The 16,196-nt window shown below is 36.6% G+C and overlaps 2 protein-coding genes across 3 annotated transcripts; one reads left to right on the top strand and one right to left on the bottom strand.

Annotated features, from left to right (window-relative positions):
* Positions 1-1,123: 1,123 nt before the first annotated feature.
* On the bottom strand, positions 1,124-2,714 carry LOC106673086 (U3 small nucleolar RNA-interacting protein 2). The gene has a single exon (XM_014405043.2). It carries the CDS (start codon positions 2,598-2,600, stop codon positions 1,206-1,208), a length of 1,395 nt encoding a protein of 464 aa, XP_014260529.1. The 5' UTR covers positions 2,601-2,714; the 3' UTR covers positions 1,124-1,205.
* Positions 2,715-5,485: 2,771 nt separating this feature from the next.
* On the top strand, positions 5,486-14,982 carry LOC106673084 (multiple epidermal growth factor-like domains protein 10). Of its 2 annotated transcripts, XM_014405037.2 has the most exons (12): positions 5,486-5,583; positions 7,522-7,653; positions 7,703-7,843; positions 7,896-8,039; positions 8,095-8,253; positions 8,315-8,428; positions 8,647-8,772; positions 13,399-13,542; positions 13,605-13,859; positions 14,097-14,269; positions 14,333-14,543; positions 14,608-14,982. In XM_014405037.2, the coding sequence occupies exons 1-12, from the start codon at positions 5,532-5,534 to the stop codon at positions 14,685-14,687; spliced, it is 1,731 nt and encodes a 576-aa protein (XP_014260523.1). In that variant the 5' UTR covers positions 5,486-5,531; the 3' UTR covers positions 14,688-14,982. The 2 variants fall into 2 exon arrangements, with proteins under 2 accessions (XP_014260523.1, XP_024082221.1); XM_024226453.1 differs by lacking the exon at positions 8,647-8,772.
* The last annotated feature ends 1,214 nt before the right edge of the window (positions 14,983-16,196 follow it).

Here is a 16,196-nt window from a genome sequence, read left to right as displayed (position 1 = left end):
ACCTGCAATAATCCTGAGTTTTTTCTGTCTTTGCTACATCTGTAAAGTTTATGTGAAACCCTTTTGACAGTCTTCGTCTTCGTCCTGGGGTGTTTGTTCATATGAGTATTTAACGACCTTTTGGCAAGCTCCTTTTTTATGGCAGTATCAATATTTACAGTAGGGTTCTGGTCCTACTGGTTGCTACTCCATGACTAGTCTAACAGCATATTTATCGCCCTTCAACGCAGGGGACCTATGCAAGGGGAAATTTTGACCAGCAATTGTTTTATAACTTGATATATTCACGTTACAAAATAATAAAAGTTACAAAAGAGATTCCGTAAAAAAAGCTCACTTAGAGCAAGAATACAAAACTTAATAATCATAACTGTATAGATACGATAAATTATATAGGAGCCAGTCTCTTAAGACTTGTGCACTCCGACCAGTATTGGTCTATTGTGCAACTCCATTTTTTTAAATCTAGAGCTCGTTAAGCTTGAGGCTTTTTACCCGACACCCAAGCTTTTTCAAGGGCTCCCGTGTATATCCTTCAGACCCTGGCTGTTCTCTTGCAGGATTAGGAACCTCAGACTACATAGGCCTTTGCACCAACTGAGGACGTGTTCCGTTGTTTCTTCTCCTTCTTGGCAATATCTGCACAGTTTGTTTCTGCCACCCCAAGTCTACACATATGGGTCTACAGGGTTAGCAGTCCAACTATTCTAGTCCTAGCATGGCCTAGATTTAATAGTTCTGCCATTAATTTCTGCGATGGTTCTTTGATAAGTTTTTCGCATGCCTCCGTCCCAGGCTACATTCCCATTGAGCAGAGGACTTATATTAATTCATTGTCTAATGGATCCACGTTTTTGGCAGTTTGGTAAGCCACAAAAGGGTTCAAGGCCAAAAGATGTCCTCATTGAACTTTCCTTGGATAATTTATCAGTCTCTTCGTTGCCCCTCTGCCATTGGAACAAGAACAAGTATATTTTATTGTAAGTGCAGAGAATGCTGGCAGTCAACCAATATAAGTCTCAAGTTTAGAAATAATTTATTTGTATTACTTTTCTAAATGCAGCCAAAGAAATCGGCTGTAAAAAATAAATACACTTTATTATTAAAAACTTTTTTATTTATTTATGTATATATATAAATATATTTATGTACACCACTTCATTCTTTAAAATATCCAGTCCAACAAAAAACTGCAAGTTATATACTTACTCAGATTTTTGAATATTTATTACAAGTACAGAGTTTTTTGCTTCTTTTATTCTTGACCATCTTCCCAATCTATGCTCCTGTCCTATGCCAGCAATCAAATATTTTTGATCTGATGAAAAAACAAGTGAGTTTACAAATCCGACAATCGGTATTGTTGTCAGGACTGAAGCTCCCTTGTAGTTGTCATCGCATCTCCAAATCTGAATTTGGCCGTTTGAAGACCCCGAAGCGAAAATCTCTGTGTTTGGGATGCATCCGACTGCTGTGATCCAATAAGGCTCTTTGGACATCTCATTCATCCCGTGAGCCGGATTTTTTGTTAAGAGCGCTTTTTTCTTTAGTACACTCCACAGGCATAACGAGCCTTCATCACCACATGTGACAAAGTGTCGGTCGTCAAGGCGGCGTACAGAGTCGATACTCCGACCGTGGCCATTGAATATGAGTTGGGACTCCTCCTGTATCTTCCAAACACGGACAGTACCGTCGACGCCTCCGCTCGTGACAGCACGGTCTTTGCTCAGCACGTCCAGATCTGTAATCGGATTCTGATGTCCGAAAAGAGTCTCGACGTAAGCCCTCTCCAAAACATTCCACACTTTGACTGTACGATCACGGGAGCTACTGTACAATGTATTTGTGTGCCGACAAAACGCAAGCCCTGTCACACCCGCTCTGTGACCTTTGAACGAAAACAAATGAGCGAGCGACTGCGCATCCCACATTTGTATAACTGGATTTTCATCAGCAGAAGCGAGGTATTTATTATCATGAGAAACGGCCAAGCTGAGGATAGTAGTACTATGGAGGTTTTCGTTGTGTTTACTTTTGTGCTTAGGAGGGATAGTGGAAACTTTTTTCATTTCGGCCAATGACCACTTGACTATCGAAGAGTCTTTAGAACCTGTGAAAATATGAAAATCGTTCGACACCGCCACACACGTTATAGATAGTTTGTGCTCCTTACATTTCAAGACATTTATATCACAATCGTTATACTCAGTTTTGATTTTATCGAAGACCTTCCTCCTCAGCCTACCGGCTTGGCTCAGAACATCCTCCTTCAATCTGTCCAGAATAACGTCCCCTCCTACTTCATCGAGATCTTGTTTCGCCTTCTCTTCTTCTTCGATCTCTTTGAGATATTTTTTCGCCAGTTTCAACTTCTTCTCCTGAGGCGTTAGAAACTCTTCTTCGTCGGTTTCCACCCGTTCATTGTGGACGTAAGCGTCGTCTTCTTCGCTCGAGATCTCCTCGTCTTGAAAGTCCGCTTTCAGCTTCGACAGCCTCTTCTTCTTCGCCGCCTGGTCGAAATGAACCATCCCCTTTCCTTTTCTCTTCTTTTCTTTACCCCCTTTGGGTTTAGACCTTATAAAAAAATTCGAAGACATCGCGCACAACTAAAACAAACAACAACAAACAGAACTAAAGCGAAACGTTAAACCATCATCAACACGTGGGTCACGATACCGTCCGTGAAACCTCCACACGTTTTCCACAATGTGATAGAGCGTCGCATAGACGACCACGACGTCTCAGAGCTCGTTGACTCCATGTGACGTCACACTAAGGACTGATTTCACCATTTTGGACATGAAACTGGTTGTTTGCTCATATTTTGGGGACCTAAAATAGGTTTGGTGGTAAAAATAAAATATTTATTTCCTAATTATATATATTTGTATATATAAGAATATATTTTTATTAATCTGTTCCCTTTATTGATTACAGATATAATACAATAATTAATTTCTATTACATAATTGATAGTATATTTTAACTAATATTTCATTTTGTTCAATTTTATTGTTCAGATGGCCTCATATTCGAATTTAATTACAAAATATCAATAAATTTAATCACTAAGTTGGATTCAATTACTTATTACAATATAGAAAAATAAATAACTAGATAGTGGGTGCTTATCACACTGTTTTCAGTTATGACAATTTAATAAAAAACAAAAAATAATCAAAAACAAATAAAAATGTAAATAAAACTTTTTTGTCCCCTTTAATACTGAGTATTTCCACCTCTGATATGAATCACGTCTGTTAGACGCCTTTGCATTCCTTGGAAAAGATTTCTGATAAAATCCTGAGGAATTCTTTCCCTTTCACCAAAAACAGCCATTTCATATTTTTCTAGGGTGTTAAGAGCTGGATTTCGCCATTAAATTGATCCCAAATGTGTTATATTGGGTTCAAAACTTCAAGCTGACCACACGAAACACTCAATTCCAACCTCAGGTATTCGTCCTCAATGCTTGCTCTAAGGGGTCTGGCATTATTCTGCATTAGCAAGAATATCTCACCGATGTGGGGGGGGGGAAATGCATTTCCTTTGAATACCTGAAGTTAGAGATCATCTCGCACAACAACCAATTTGGTGTGGGCGCCCAAGGTAATGCCACCACAGAACATCTATGACCCACTGTGAAATGTCACTTGTTCCTCAGTGTACAGCAAGGGTTGTACCTTTCTTCTTAATATCTCTATATGAAATTACGCCCATGAGAACAGTTGAGGCCAACTCTCCCCTCATCTGTAAAGAGAACATTTCTCCAATTTTCCAATATCCAATTCACATGTTCTCGTGTGAATTGAAGGCTGGTCATTTTCTGATCTGTGGTTAGAAGAGGTCGACGAGCTGGGTGCCAGGCTGTGAGATTATTTTAACTGAACCATTCTTATGAAAATTGAAACATTTTGGACTTGTCTTATCAGATTTCCTATCTCATTTCCCATAATGCTGCTGTTTTATAGAGCCTGGTGACGATGAATCTATTGTCTCTCTGGTCTATAGACCTAGATCAACCCTACCTTGGGCTTCTAGTGTGAAGCCGTGTTTCTCTGTAGCACTGAAGAATCCTTCCTATTTGTCAAAACTGATTTCAAAATGATGGAGTTCCACCAAAAAAGTACACTGAACCCTGACAAAATTGTAACTACGATAGATACACTTAAAATACTCATAAAGACAGAACAACTTCAATTAAATTTTACCAATGGGTTATAAACATAATAAAATGGTAATAAATAAAGATGAAAACTTACTTTATTATTAAATAAAATCAAGCTACGGCCACATGATTCATCAGTTGAATGTAGTAACATAAATACAGATATGTAAGTGCTGAAATAATTAAAGCAAACTTGATCAATTTAACCCACAAAAATTTAAATATTCTACATACAATTAGATCTATTGATTGGGAAATTACAGTTCTATTTAGCACATACATCTTCTCCTAGTGTCCTTTTCTAAAGTAAGGGTAAAGGGAACTGCAAGGTTTTAATGTGGGTTTATTGATAGAACTGTTTGGCATAATCTGTTAAGTTGATCTCTGTAAAGCATCTAATTACAGCTACTATCAGGACATCTGCATATCATCGGCAATTAAAATCCTCATCAGACAGCAGGTTGAGTAGATCATCTATCACCATTACCCACAGTGGCAGTAACAGAATGACACCCTGAGTGCAGCCTCTGGTTGTTCTCACTCAGGGAGGTTATAATAGCCTTTTTTTGGTCTTATGAATTTAGAAATCCCCTTTCTTAATAGCGTTTTGGGTCAACATAATAATCTCATTGTTGACAACCCCTTCCTCAAGGCTACTCCTTGTCATTCAATAATTTAGATAGTAGCTTGTTTAAATCATCTACTTCTAGGTCTGAACTTTTCCGTCTGATATGCGTGTTACCTTGAGTTGAAAGGATTAGTTTTGTTTTAGTCTATGTTTAGATTATTTTATAAAGATGAGTGAATTTCCAATTTGAATCTAGAATTTCAGTTGTGAAATTGTTGTACAGGGTGATGAACATGTGATTTGGCCATAACTGGAATTTCGATCTGCTTCCCTTTGCTGGTTCAATCTGTCAAATACTATTCGGCATTTCACCATCTTCACAATGTGGGATTTTTGCTTAATTGTACACAACACACCACTCAACATAACTACTATTCATTCCTATCATATTTCTTATCATAAAGTGTAAAAAAAATATTCACCAGGAAGGAAGTATTATTTATTCTTGTCCTGACATTTAGTAATTTTTTTTCTTATTAAGTGAAGTTGGGTAACAACCCAAGCTGAAGTACTTTTATAACTTCAAATCATTAATTTTTTGAATTTTTAGTTAATGAGCAGGGTTTAAATTGTTACTGAAGTGTGTCTTTTTGCATTTTAATGCAGTCTTATACTGAAAATTTTCAACTGTCAAATTTTTGTAGTGGGATAAATCAAATATATTGAGTACTTCTAATTGAGTTTGTTTGATAATTTCAAGTGAACACAGGTGGCCTCTTGTTCAGTTTATCAATGGATTGCAAAAGTCTAACTCTCTTAATATGTGTATCTTGCTTATTGTGCGGTGAGAATTATTTCCTTTATTATTTTGATTTATAACATATTCATAAATCACCTGAAATATTTAATAGCTTATTTAATTAAATTTTGATTTAATACACAATTATATAGTGTATTCGGCTACTTGTGTTACAAACTTTGCCAATAGATTCTACATTCAAATACTAACCATAAAGTTCCAATTAACTATGGTCCGAATCAAGTCAACAATTTTGGAGTTATTCCCCTTTTTCTGATTTTTTAAGATTTCACGATCTTGCTTCAAATAAACTATGGAAACTACAAAACTAAAAGATTTTCGACAAATCTGTTGATTCAATTGAAAACAACATTAAATTTCTAATATGATGTGATCAATACTAAACTTGTAAATGTTGGTGAAATAAGTGTTTTAGTAGCCAGAACTTTGATAAATATTTTTTTTTTCAAAGTTGACAAACTTACTTTGGCAATTCTAAACTACCAAACCCAGAGACCAGGAAATTTCAGAATAAGCACTCCATTTAATACGCTTTTTAGTGGTTTTAGTGGTGGAACTGCTTTTACTTTTTTCAAAGATGAAGAAATTGATGAAGGAAAAGAAAAACTGTGGTTGACGGATTGGTAAGGTGGAAAGATTTATTTAAAAAAGAAAAAATGAATGAATTTATTAAACTTTTTTAATTTGGGTTTGAAACCACAACAGTGCAAATGTTTACTTATATGCAACTTTGATTTGTAGGGCCTTTTCAGGATTGGATCGGATAAAAAAAACCGTAGACTTTTTCGTTTTAAACATACCCTCTTTATTCTTCATACATAAGCACTTACAATCTGACGTCACCGAAGCGCAACATTCAAAATTTATTCTCCTACAGATTAAAGGATTATTCCCCGGAATAAATTAGTTTTAAGTTTCAAAATGTTTTTAGTTCATTCATTTGAAATTTCCTTAAGTTTTTTTAATTTTTATTATTATTAATCTTTCCACATTACCAACATTACCAAGTCAACCAAGGTGTTTTTCCTATGTATATTTATCTTGGTTCATCTGCAAATGATTCACAGTGAATTTTGTCGTTTAAATGTAAAGGATAAATAGAATTGGTCCCAGAACTGATCTTTGCGGAACTCCACTAAGTACTTGATGAGCACGTGATCAACCTTGATTTTAAAAATCCTCTCAGAGTGGTACGATTGCAAGAAATTGAAGAAAATGTCATAGATACTAAGTCTCTCCAGTTTGTAAATTAAAAGTCTGTGAGATCCATGATCAAACACCTTGGAAAAATCAAGGCAGATGGGATGAGTTGGAATGTTTGAGTCCAAGTTTTTTGACCAGAGGTTGACATTTTGTCATCACCTGTTATATGATTTTTTTTACCAATATTTATATTTTAGCAGAAGAACTTTACAAAAGTTGAGGTTAAACCTGGGCAATTATTAAAATGAACAATTTTTTAAAAATTATATTTATATTTGTTTGCTGTTTATTTTATAACGTTATTATTTGAATTTAGGTTATGTAACACATATTGTGGCATGAAATTTTATTTTTTAACAAAATGTACCATCAGACACACTATTGGGAAGGATAGACAATTGTAAATTAATACTGAAGAAGATTTTTGTCATGAGGTTGAAAACGCTTTGTTAAAAAATAAACTTCCATGCTGCAGTATATGTTCAATAACCTACAATACAAATAATAAAACTCAGAGTGGAACTCCGACCAGAGTGGATCGAAGTCACGATAGCGGTTAGTGGTTATAGCAGTGGAATATATAGCTGAAGATCATGAGTTTGAATCCTGCTTGTGACACTAACTTTTTCATCTTGACCAAGACCTTACATAAATAGTATAATTAATAAAATGTACAATTTTTAATCATGACAAATTACATTTTAAAAATAGGTTTTCACTAGATTTTTTGTTTTTATTATTTCTCTCAATAATATTCAGTAAGCAAACAAGATGGAGGAGAATGTCAGGAGGATGCAGATTGTGAGATTGAGTTTGCTGCATGTATCAACACAACATGCATTTGTCCAGTAGATTTTGTGCCAAACAATGTCTACACGAAATGCTTGAAAGGTAATAATTGAGATTAAGTTTAAAACAGAAATTATAAGCAATGAACTAGTTGTTCACAGTTATGGCGAAAACTGCATTGATAGCGTTCAATGTTCGACAAGCCTTAAGTCAGGTGGCACATGTCTGAACGGAACCTGTACTTGTCAAGTCGGTTATCACTATCTCAGGGGAAAATGTTGGAAATCTCTTGGTAAATGGTCAGAACCTTGTAATAAAAAAAAACTATAATATGATTTTTATAGGTTTAGGAGATAAATGTAAACACAGTGATAATTGCTGGGTTAGTAATGATTTTGAGTCATCTGTGTGCAATAAAGATCACGTTTGCACTTGTGCCACAGGTTATTATCAAAGAGAACACACTTCATGCCGCAGAGAAAGTCACAGTAAGTTTTTCATCGTTTCATTCCTTTGAGAGGGGATTACATTTTCTCATGTTAGAACCAGGAGAACCTTGTGGTATATCACTCGATTGTAAATTTGATAACGCTGTTTGCACAATGAACAGAACCTGTGAAATAAACACCAATGTCACTCTGAGTAGTTTCATAGCACCTGCAAATGAGAAGATCATCCCACCTCAGACGTTATCATTGGCAGGTAATAAGTAGAATATTGTATAAATAAATTATATAGTTAAACAGATTAAAAAAATTTCAAGTGGGTGATAATTGCACATCCAGTACTGACTGTCCTGAGCATGCCAGTTGCACGCCAAATGGGATTTGCCTCTGTAACATGGGTTTTTACACACTCGATCAGACATGCCATCCAGGTAAAGTCAAGGAATAAATTAATTAAACTTAAAAATAAAATATGGTACCAACAGTCAATATACAATATCATAATTTCGCTAACTTCTTCCAAAATTTTAAATCTACCAGTAAACATTTGTTTTTTAAATATTTCAAATTATTTATTATTCGTTTACAACAACAAACTCTTGAAAAAACAGAATGTACATTAATGTAATGCCAATAAAATATTTTTCAGAACTAGGTGCTAAATGCAGTTCTGATTCTGACTGCATTGGTAAAAATACCATGTGCCGAGAAGAAAAATATTGCACATGCAAGCAAGGATTTGTTGTGTCAAAGGATGGGAGATATTGTGATAAATGTATGTACATGTTTAATTAATCACCGCTTACAAACATTAAATTGGAATCGACTTAATCATTAATGCATATCTATAACATTGCCTGTTTTATCGTCTGTAATTTGGGCTGTGTGCTCGTCCTGGAGTAATAAAATAAGTCTTAAAATAACAAATTATAGACCACGCGATGATTCGCTGATATAACATGTTCATAGAAAGTAGTAGCTGATTTTTAAAAGAGAGATCTTTCACAAAGAGTTCGATGCCAAATTAATGCTAGGAGTATGAGAACTATTTATGTAACGTAAAGATCGAAAATATTGGATTGTCCGGAAAATAATACAGGGAGGACTAATTATGTAATATAAAGATCAAAAATATTGGGTTGTCCGGAAAATAATGCATGTTTTCACGTTTTCTTTCAATTACCCCTCTATATAAAAACTGTTTACTTTTATATGAATGCCAATATTTTATAATCCTCTTCCAAACAAAATTGCTAATGTTTTACAAAAATGCTCATTAGCATTTCGTTACTTGTGATTAATTCAGTCTTTACTATGATTTTCCCGCAATTTCGTGTTATGAGTGTAAACTCGGTCAGAACGGTGCTCAAACGGTCAGAAACATCAATGAAGGGCGATGGCAGTGTGAGTGAGAGCACCATTCAAAGATGGTTTAAAAATTTCAAAAGGGAGACTTTAACATTGAAGACAAAGAAGGTCCTGGAAGGAGTTGTTCCCTGGATGATGATGTTCTGCGAGCTTTGGTCGAAGAAAATCCCAGTTCGAGAACTTGCAGAGAATCTTTCAGATAGCAAATCAACCGTTGTTGACCACTTTAAAGGCCATTGGAAAGGTGAAAAAGCTTGAAAGTTGGGTTCCTCATGTATTAAACCACCATAAATAAAATCATTGGCGACGCAGTGCACTGTATAGCGAAAAAAGAAATAAACGAAGTAAAAAGAAAAATTGTTAAAGAAAAAATCACCTCACCTTCTCGACCTCGACTCCCACGATCACGTGGACTTTTTTTCTAACCTTAGACCCCTAAGGCTAGAGAATTTGAATTTATTTAGTACCTGATCCCGTAGTGATTTCAGGTATTCATATCCATATACAATTATTATTTACAATTAGTTTAATGCAATTTTACTAACAAAATTAATTAAGGTTTCAATGTGGTCTTTAATGAAAATGTGATGGTCTGGTGGCCATTGTCCACCTTTACATACAACGTCCCTTATTAGAGCTTTTCGATGTGGTTCTTGAATGGGGCAGTCGAATAAGATGTGGTCCCATGTTTGTTGAGGTCTCCCTGGACAGTCGCATTCCTAATCCTGTGTTATGTGGAATCTACAGAGATATTCTCGAGTTCGTCCATGGCCGCTTATAAGTTGGGTAAGCATATGGTGGTGTTTCAGTTCTACTGCCATCCTTGATTCTACCGTTGGGAAGAACATTTTAGTTTGAAGATTTTTAGTAGTACGCCTCCAACGTTCTTCTCTTTGGGCCAATGTCATTTTCGAGGTCATAGAGATGACGTAGCTTTTCGGCACTAATGTGACTGTTGTTTCGAGTTCAGCGTTTTCCGTGGTGTCCTTTGCTGCTGTGTCGGCTTCCTCATTACCTTGGATCCCTGTGTGCGCTGGTACCTTTTCAATACTGATCTTCCAGCCATTATCAATGGCAATGATTTTATCATTTTTCTGATGTCGGATACGATCAGGCTTCCTGCTTTGTAATTTTTAATCTTATCAATGGATATGTGGCTGTCTGTCATCATCACTATCGCGTTTGTTCACTTCCTCAACATCCTGCCTGCGAGCCATTGAAGAGCCTTCAGGATAGCAACGAGTTCAGGTTGGTTGTTCGAGCACCAGCTAGCCAGTCTAATTTGTATTATTTCTTGCAGGGTGTTGTCTTTTCCATAGATGACTAGGGCTGCTCCAACCTCATTATTCATTTTGCTCCCATCGGTGTAAATTATGATCTTGTGTTTGCCATGATATTGACTCTGTTAGTCCTTGAGTTCTGTAAGCCGGATGGGGCCATTCATTTAAAGGCAGTGTGGGTTCCACGATAAATGCAGGGAGGGCTTTGTTATTGGATGATCTTTTTATGGTGAAGTAGATATCCCGTGGACTATTGGAATACGATGCAGGGAGGGGATGTTCAGGAAAGATTCAGCAATTTTGATGGAAATTCGATAGGATGGAAAACCCTTACCTTTCTCCTCGGACACGACACCTCGGTGATTCTTGGACGATGCACCTGTTGAGTCGACTACTCCCGTTAACAACGAGCAACCACAATGCGAACGAATTGACGGCAAACGAAAAAACGAAACTGCAACGAAAAAGCGACATCAAAAGACGAACTTCGAGTAACAGCCGAGACGGGTTTTTCCATCACTCCATCAGTTGTTTATGCCGCTATCCTTCTGGCGTTATGAAATTTGCCCAACACTGCCTAAACAGAAACCTTTTCCGGATAGTTACTTGTGATGAAAAATGGATTTTCTTCGATAATCAGCAGACGTTCTGGACAGCGGTTCGTCAAACGAGAAGCAGCACCACGTATTCCAAACCTCAACTCATAAAAAAAAGATGATAGTGACTTTTTGGTGGGTTGATTTAATACAGCTTCTTGAATCCTGGCGAAACCATCAATGCCGAAATGTATTGCTCTCAAATTGAAGCAATGCACCAGAAATTAGCATTACAGAAGCCATCGTTAATCAATGGGAAAAGGCCGATTCTGTGAGGACAACTTTCACCCTCTCACGTTCAGTCTCACAAGTGACAACACGAAAACTGTTAGATGTTGGATCTTGGTAATGTGATTCTGCCTTACCCTCCCTATTCTCCAGGCATCTCGCCTACGAGTCTACAACTACCAAGCAGACGCCCGGTCAACGTTTTACAATGCCAAGGAAAAATGGCAAAAAGAGGGAAAATTCGAACGGTTGTAGGTTGAGATGGGAAGTTGGTGTCCGAGAGGATTGAAGTCACGATAGCTCAAGTGGTAGAGCATCGGCGTATTTAGCCGAAGGTCGTGGGTTCGAATCCCGCTCGTGACACTGACATTTTTATCTCAGCCAATACCTTACTTAAAGATTAATTTATTGAAAGACATTATTTGGTCGATCGGACTACGAAATATAATGGATTTAAAAAGTTAAATGAAGTATACCTTCACTAAAGCTCTCCGTGGCCATTTCATTTGTCGCCGTGAATCACATAGATTACACGACATTCGAAATATGGCAAAAAGGGGGAAAAATTCGAAAGGTTGGGTTGAGATGGGAAGTTGGTGTCCGATTGGATCGAAGTCACGATAGCTCAAATGGTTAGAGCAGCGGCGTATTGAGCCGAAGGTCGTGGGTTCGAATCCCGCTCGCGACATTAACATTTTTTATTTCAACCAATGCCTTACATAAAGATTAATTAATTGAAAAGAATATATTTGCTCAATCGGACCATGAAACCTAATCGTTTTACAATATAAAAACATTATTTATTAATCAAGAGTCGTTAGAAAATGCGTTTACAGAATTTGTTAATAATAAAGGCTCAGAATTATATTCAGAGTTTAAAGAGAAGTTACCATCACGTTGGGAGAAGTGTATTGATAGTGATGGAGGTTAGATATATAATAAAAAATGTGTGGTGTTTAATGACTGTTAGTTAATGATTATTTGGAGATAGTGAGATACGGTCTGGTATGAAGTAGGTTTTAGAAAAAAATTTCTTTCGCGTGCCAACGTTTCGATCTACATTGAGATCATCTTCAGCGCCTGGGGTTTATAAACATTGTTTAAATTTTAAAATACATGTAGGATGTGAAAAAAAATGAATTTATATAATGATAGAAATTTTAGATTCAATCAAAGTATTTGTACTCCCTCAAAGTGTTTGTTTTCTGTGTAGATGTCAGCATCAATTACAGAACAGCCACATGTAAACTCAGACGCAGCTACGCTAATACCATTAATCAAATTCAAATCGATAACATACATCACACAAAACATATAATATAACATGTAAAACAATCATCACATTCCACACATCAAACATTTCTACATAGTCTAATTCTTCAACAATTTAAATATCTCCGTCTGTCCCGAAAGGATAATCAGGCCGAACTATTACCCATTTTTCCCATTGTCGGCTCCTTTCACCTCAAAGCAGCCGACTCCTCATATAAAAAATGTTTTTCTATCCCGACTTCCTTCCCCACCCATTCAAAATCCAACGTATATATACATAAACATCAATATCCCACTGGCACTCCCAACACGACTCACAAGAATAAACACTTTGAGTGAGTACAAATACTTTGATTGAGTCTAAAATTTCTAGCATTGTATAAATTCATTTTATTTCACATCCTACATGTATGTGTAAAATTTAAACAATGTTTATAAATCCCAGGCCCTGAAGATGATCCCAATAAAGATCGAAACGTTGGCACGATAAAGAAAATGTTTTTCTAAAACCTACAGCACAACAGACCGCATCTCACAATCTCCAAATAATAATAAAAAAATAATGTTTAAAATCATTTTTTTAATTGTTTTTATTTTATAACCATAAACCTGCATAATTTTCCGGACAACCCAATATATTGTAATCAATTATTTAAGTATCACGATACATCGGTTGGAGCTGTTTGAGAGACGAGCAGTGCAGCTTGTTTGGACCTAATAGCATTTGCCTCAACAAAAAGTGCGCATGTAACAATGAGTCTCGCTTCGTGGAAGATCAAATGTTCTGCTGGATTACCAAAAGTAAAATTTCTGTATTACATTATGACTATTTTTTTTAAATTAACAATTATTTATATTATTAGAAACAGGTGAGGCTTGTACTGATGATAAAGATTGTGGAAGTGGCAATGTGACCTGCCCCGGCGGAAAATGCGCTTGTATGCCGGGCAATCATCCTTCCTCGGGGAAAAATTCGTGTCGGACGGATTCAGTCAATTTTGGAGAACCTTGTGTTGAATCCTTAGACTGCGTTTTCCCTAATGCAATTTGCAATATGACGTCTAAAAATTGTATCTGCAAAGAAGGCTACATACGTGACGGAACAAAATGCAAACCAGGTATAAAATAGGGAAATGGGAAAGAGCAGGTGATTTAGTTACTATAATCTTACACTTAATTAGAATTTTTATTATTAATTGCAATTTTATTCTTATCGAATTATATACACCTTAATTATATACACCTTCTACTCCAACCAGTCTTGATAGGCTATTTTTTAAGTTTTTAAGTACATATGTAATACCAAATGATGATTTTCTCGAGTTCCACGAATGTGACCAAAAAATGTAATGCAGGAAATGGCGGAGAATGCCTGAAAGAAACGGACTGCACTGTCGCCAGGAGCATATGTGTCGATTCAACTTGTAAATGTGAGGAGGGGTACATTTCGAATTTGTCTTTTGACTCCTGCATGCCTTTAACTAAAAAGTACGGAGGACAATGCGAATCTACAGTACAATGCTCAGAAGTATTGAATCTGCCTTTTCAAAGACGTACGAAACGCTTAGTAAGAGGGTGTATTTATGCTTAGTTGAACGCTGATTGTGTGGAGAACAAATGCAAATGCAGACCCGGAATGCATTACGCCGAAAGTTGGAAATGCTACGTGAATGTGAACGTCGGTGAGAGCTGTACACACGAAGGGCAGTGCCCACCAGAGCATTCTCATTGTTTGAAGGGTTTCTGCGTTTGTGATAGGAAGTACCATGTAATATATGATGGAAACCGAACTTTCTGCTCTGGTGAGTTTTAATTATATTTTTTTGACAGTTTATTAAGATATTTTCAATCTTTTTATAATTTCAGGAGCTCCTGCTTTGTTTTATTCAACAAAGGTTCAACTTTCTCTGATTTCGTGTTTGTTGTATATTTTTATACGATTGTGATTTACTTGTAAAACGTCTACAATCTGTAGAATTTTTATTTAAAACCATTATCTTTTTATATTCTCATTTGTTTTTAATCCTTATTCTCAGCTGTGTATTTGAGCTAAAATAATGTCTTCTATAGTAAAAATGAAGTGTAATCATTTTATGTGTGTCAGTGTGAACAGCCGCAACAGTGAATAAATACATCCTTACGTATACAGCCTTTCAAACCGTACGGACATATACAAAATTTGGGGTGCACCTGGGTATGAGCAAGAAATTCAATTAACGTTTAGAAAAGTTAGAAATGAACCTTTTTAGTCACCCCAATACTAACAGTAAGTACTTAAATAAAGGCGAAATAAAAAAATAAATGAAAATAAGTATGAATCGAATTTATTGATTGGGTTTCATTATAAAGTACAAATAAGTTAAAACTGATGAGATACCAGGAATTGGGGACGTTACAGGCAGTCTCAGGTTGCTAGCAACTGGAAAACTGAATGTGTTTCGTTTTGTGTTCCATCTTCGAGAAGCCAAGTAGAGAGCTTCGTGCGTACAGTGACCTCTTTCTTCCCGGATCGTTCACCAGCAGACATTCAAGTAGGCGTATAGTTGTTCGATTACTTCCCTCGAAGAAGGCATATTGCTCAGAAAATTTTCAGAGAACACTCTCAAATCGACTCCGTGATCGTCCTCGTTTTTTAATATGTTCATGGCCTCGAGAGCCGCGAGTCGGATAGAGATGACATTGCTGTAAAACACCTCCACCAGGTTCTTGATAGAGTGTTCTTCGGGGCCTTTGGCATGCCTGATGCAGAACTGGTTCAGCTTCCTCGCGTTCTCCGTCTCGGCCGGGTTGACGAGGGATAGGACGTCCAATTCGCCGTCGATGATCTCCTGGAGGTCAGCCGCATTCATTTCGATGTCCGAGATGCGGTGCATGATCCGGGCTTCTCTCACGTCCCGACGCTGACTTTCGAATATCGTCGCAAAATAAAAACCGCTCGCTCCGAAAAGCGCCCCGGCGCTGAAAATGGCCAGTTTCTGCATCATTCCCAATATTCAATTTAACTTTGGCATGGCTCTATGAGGCCGGTGTTCGAATGTTGACGGTTTTTGAGAATTTCAATCCTGAATAGTTTACAATCGCGCTTGTACGCGCCTCACCCCTAGCCGAATAAGCAAGGCGGTAATCTAATTCAGTCAGCTGACATTGAACTATTACAGCTATTAATATATAACAAAATATATGACGAAGGTACGATTGAGTGTTTACGTACATAATACACTGACAGGCAAAAAATTCCACCCACTTGTAATACAACTTGATTTGTATATCTTTTTATATATTAATTCACGTTTTCTAAGACTCAAATAATTGAGTCTTTGACTAAAGAAGTTTAAAAAAAAGTAAAATGGCGAAAGAAAGTGAAAAAAAAGATAGACAAATAAAATTTGTCTTACATTTTTAATTAACATTTCAATATCGCCTACTTCCTCCTCTTGCCTTAATTACATCTCGAA

The sequence above is a fragment of the Cimex lectularius genome, unplaced genomic scaffold (assembly GCF_000648675.2).
Source record: "Cimex lectularius strain Harlan isolate CLEC.00 unplaced genomic scaffold, Clec_2.1 scaffold99, whole genome shotgun sequence".
NCBI lineage: Eukaryota > Metazoa > Arthropoda > Insecta > Hemiptera > Cimicidae > Cimex > Cimex lectularius.
This window is presented reverse-complemented; position numbering and strand designations above follow the sequence as displayed.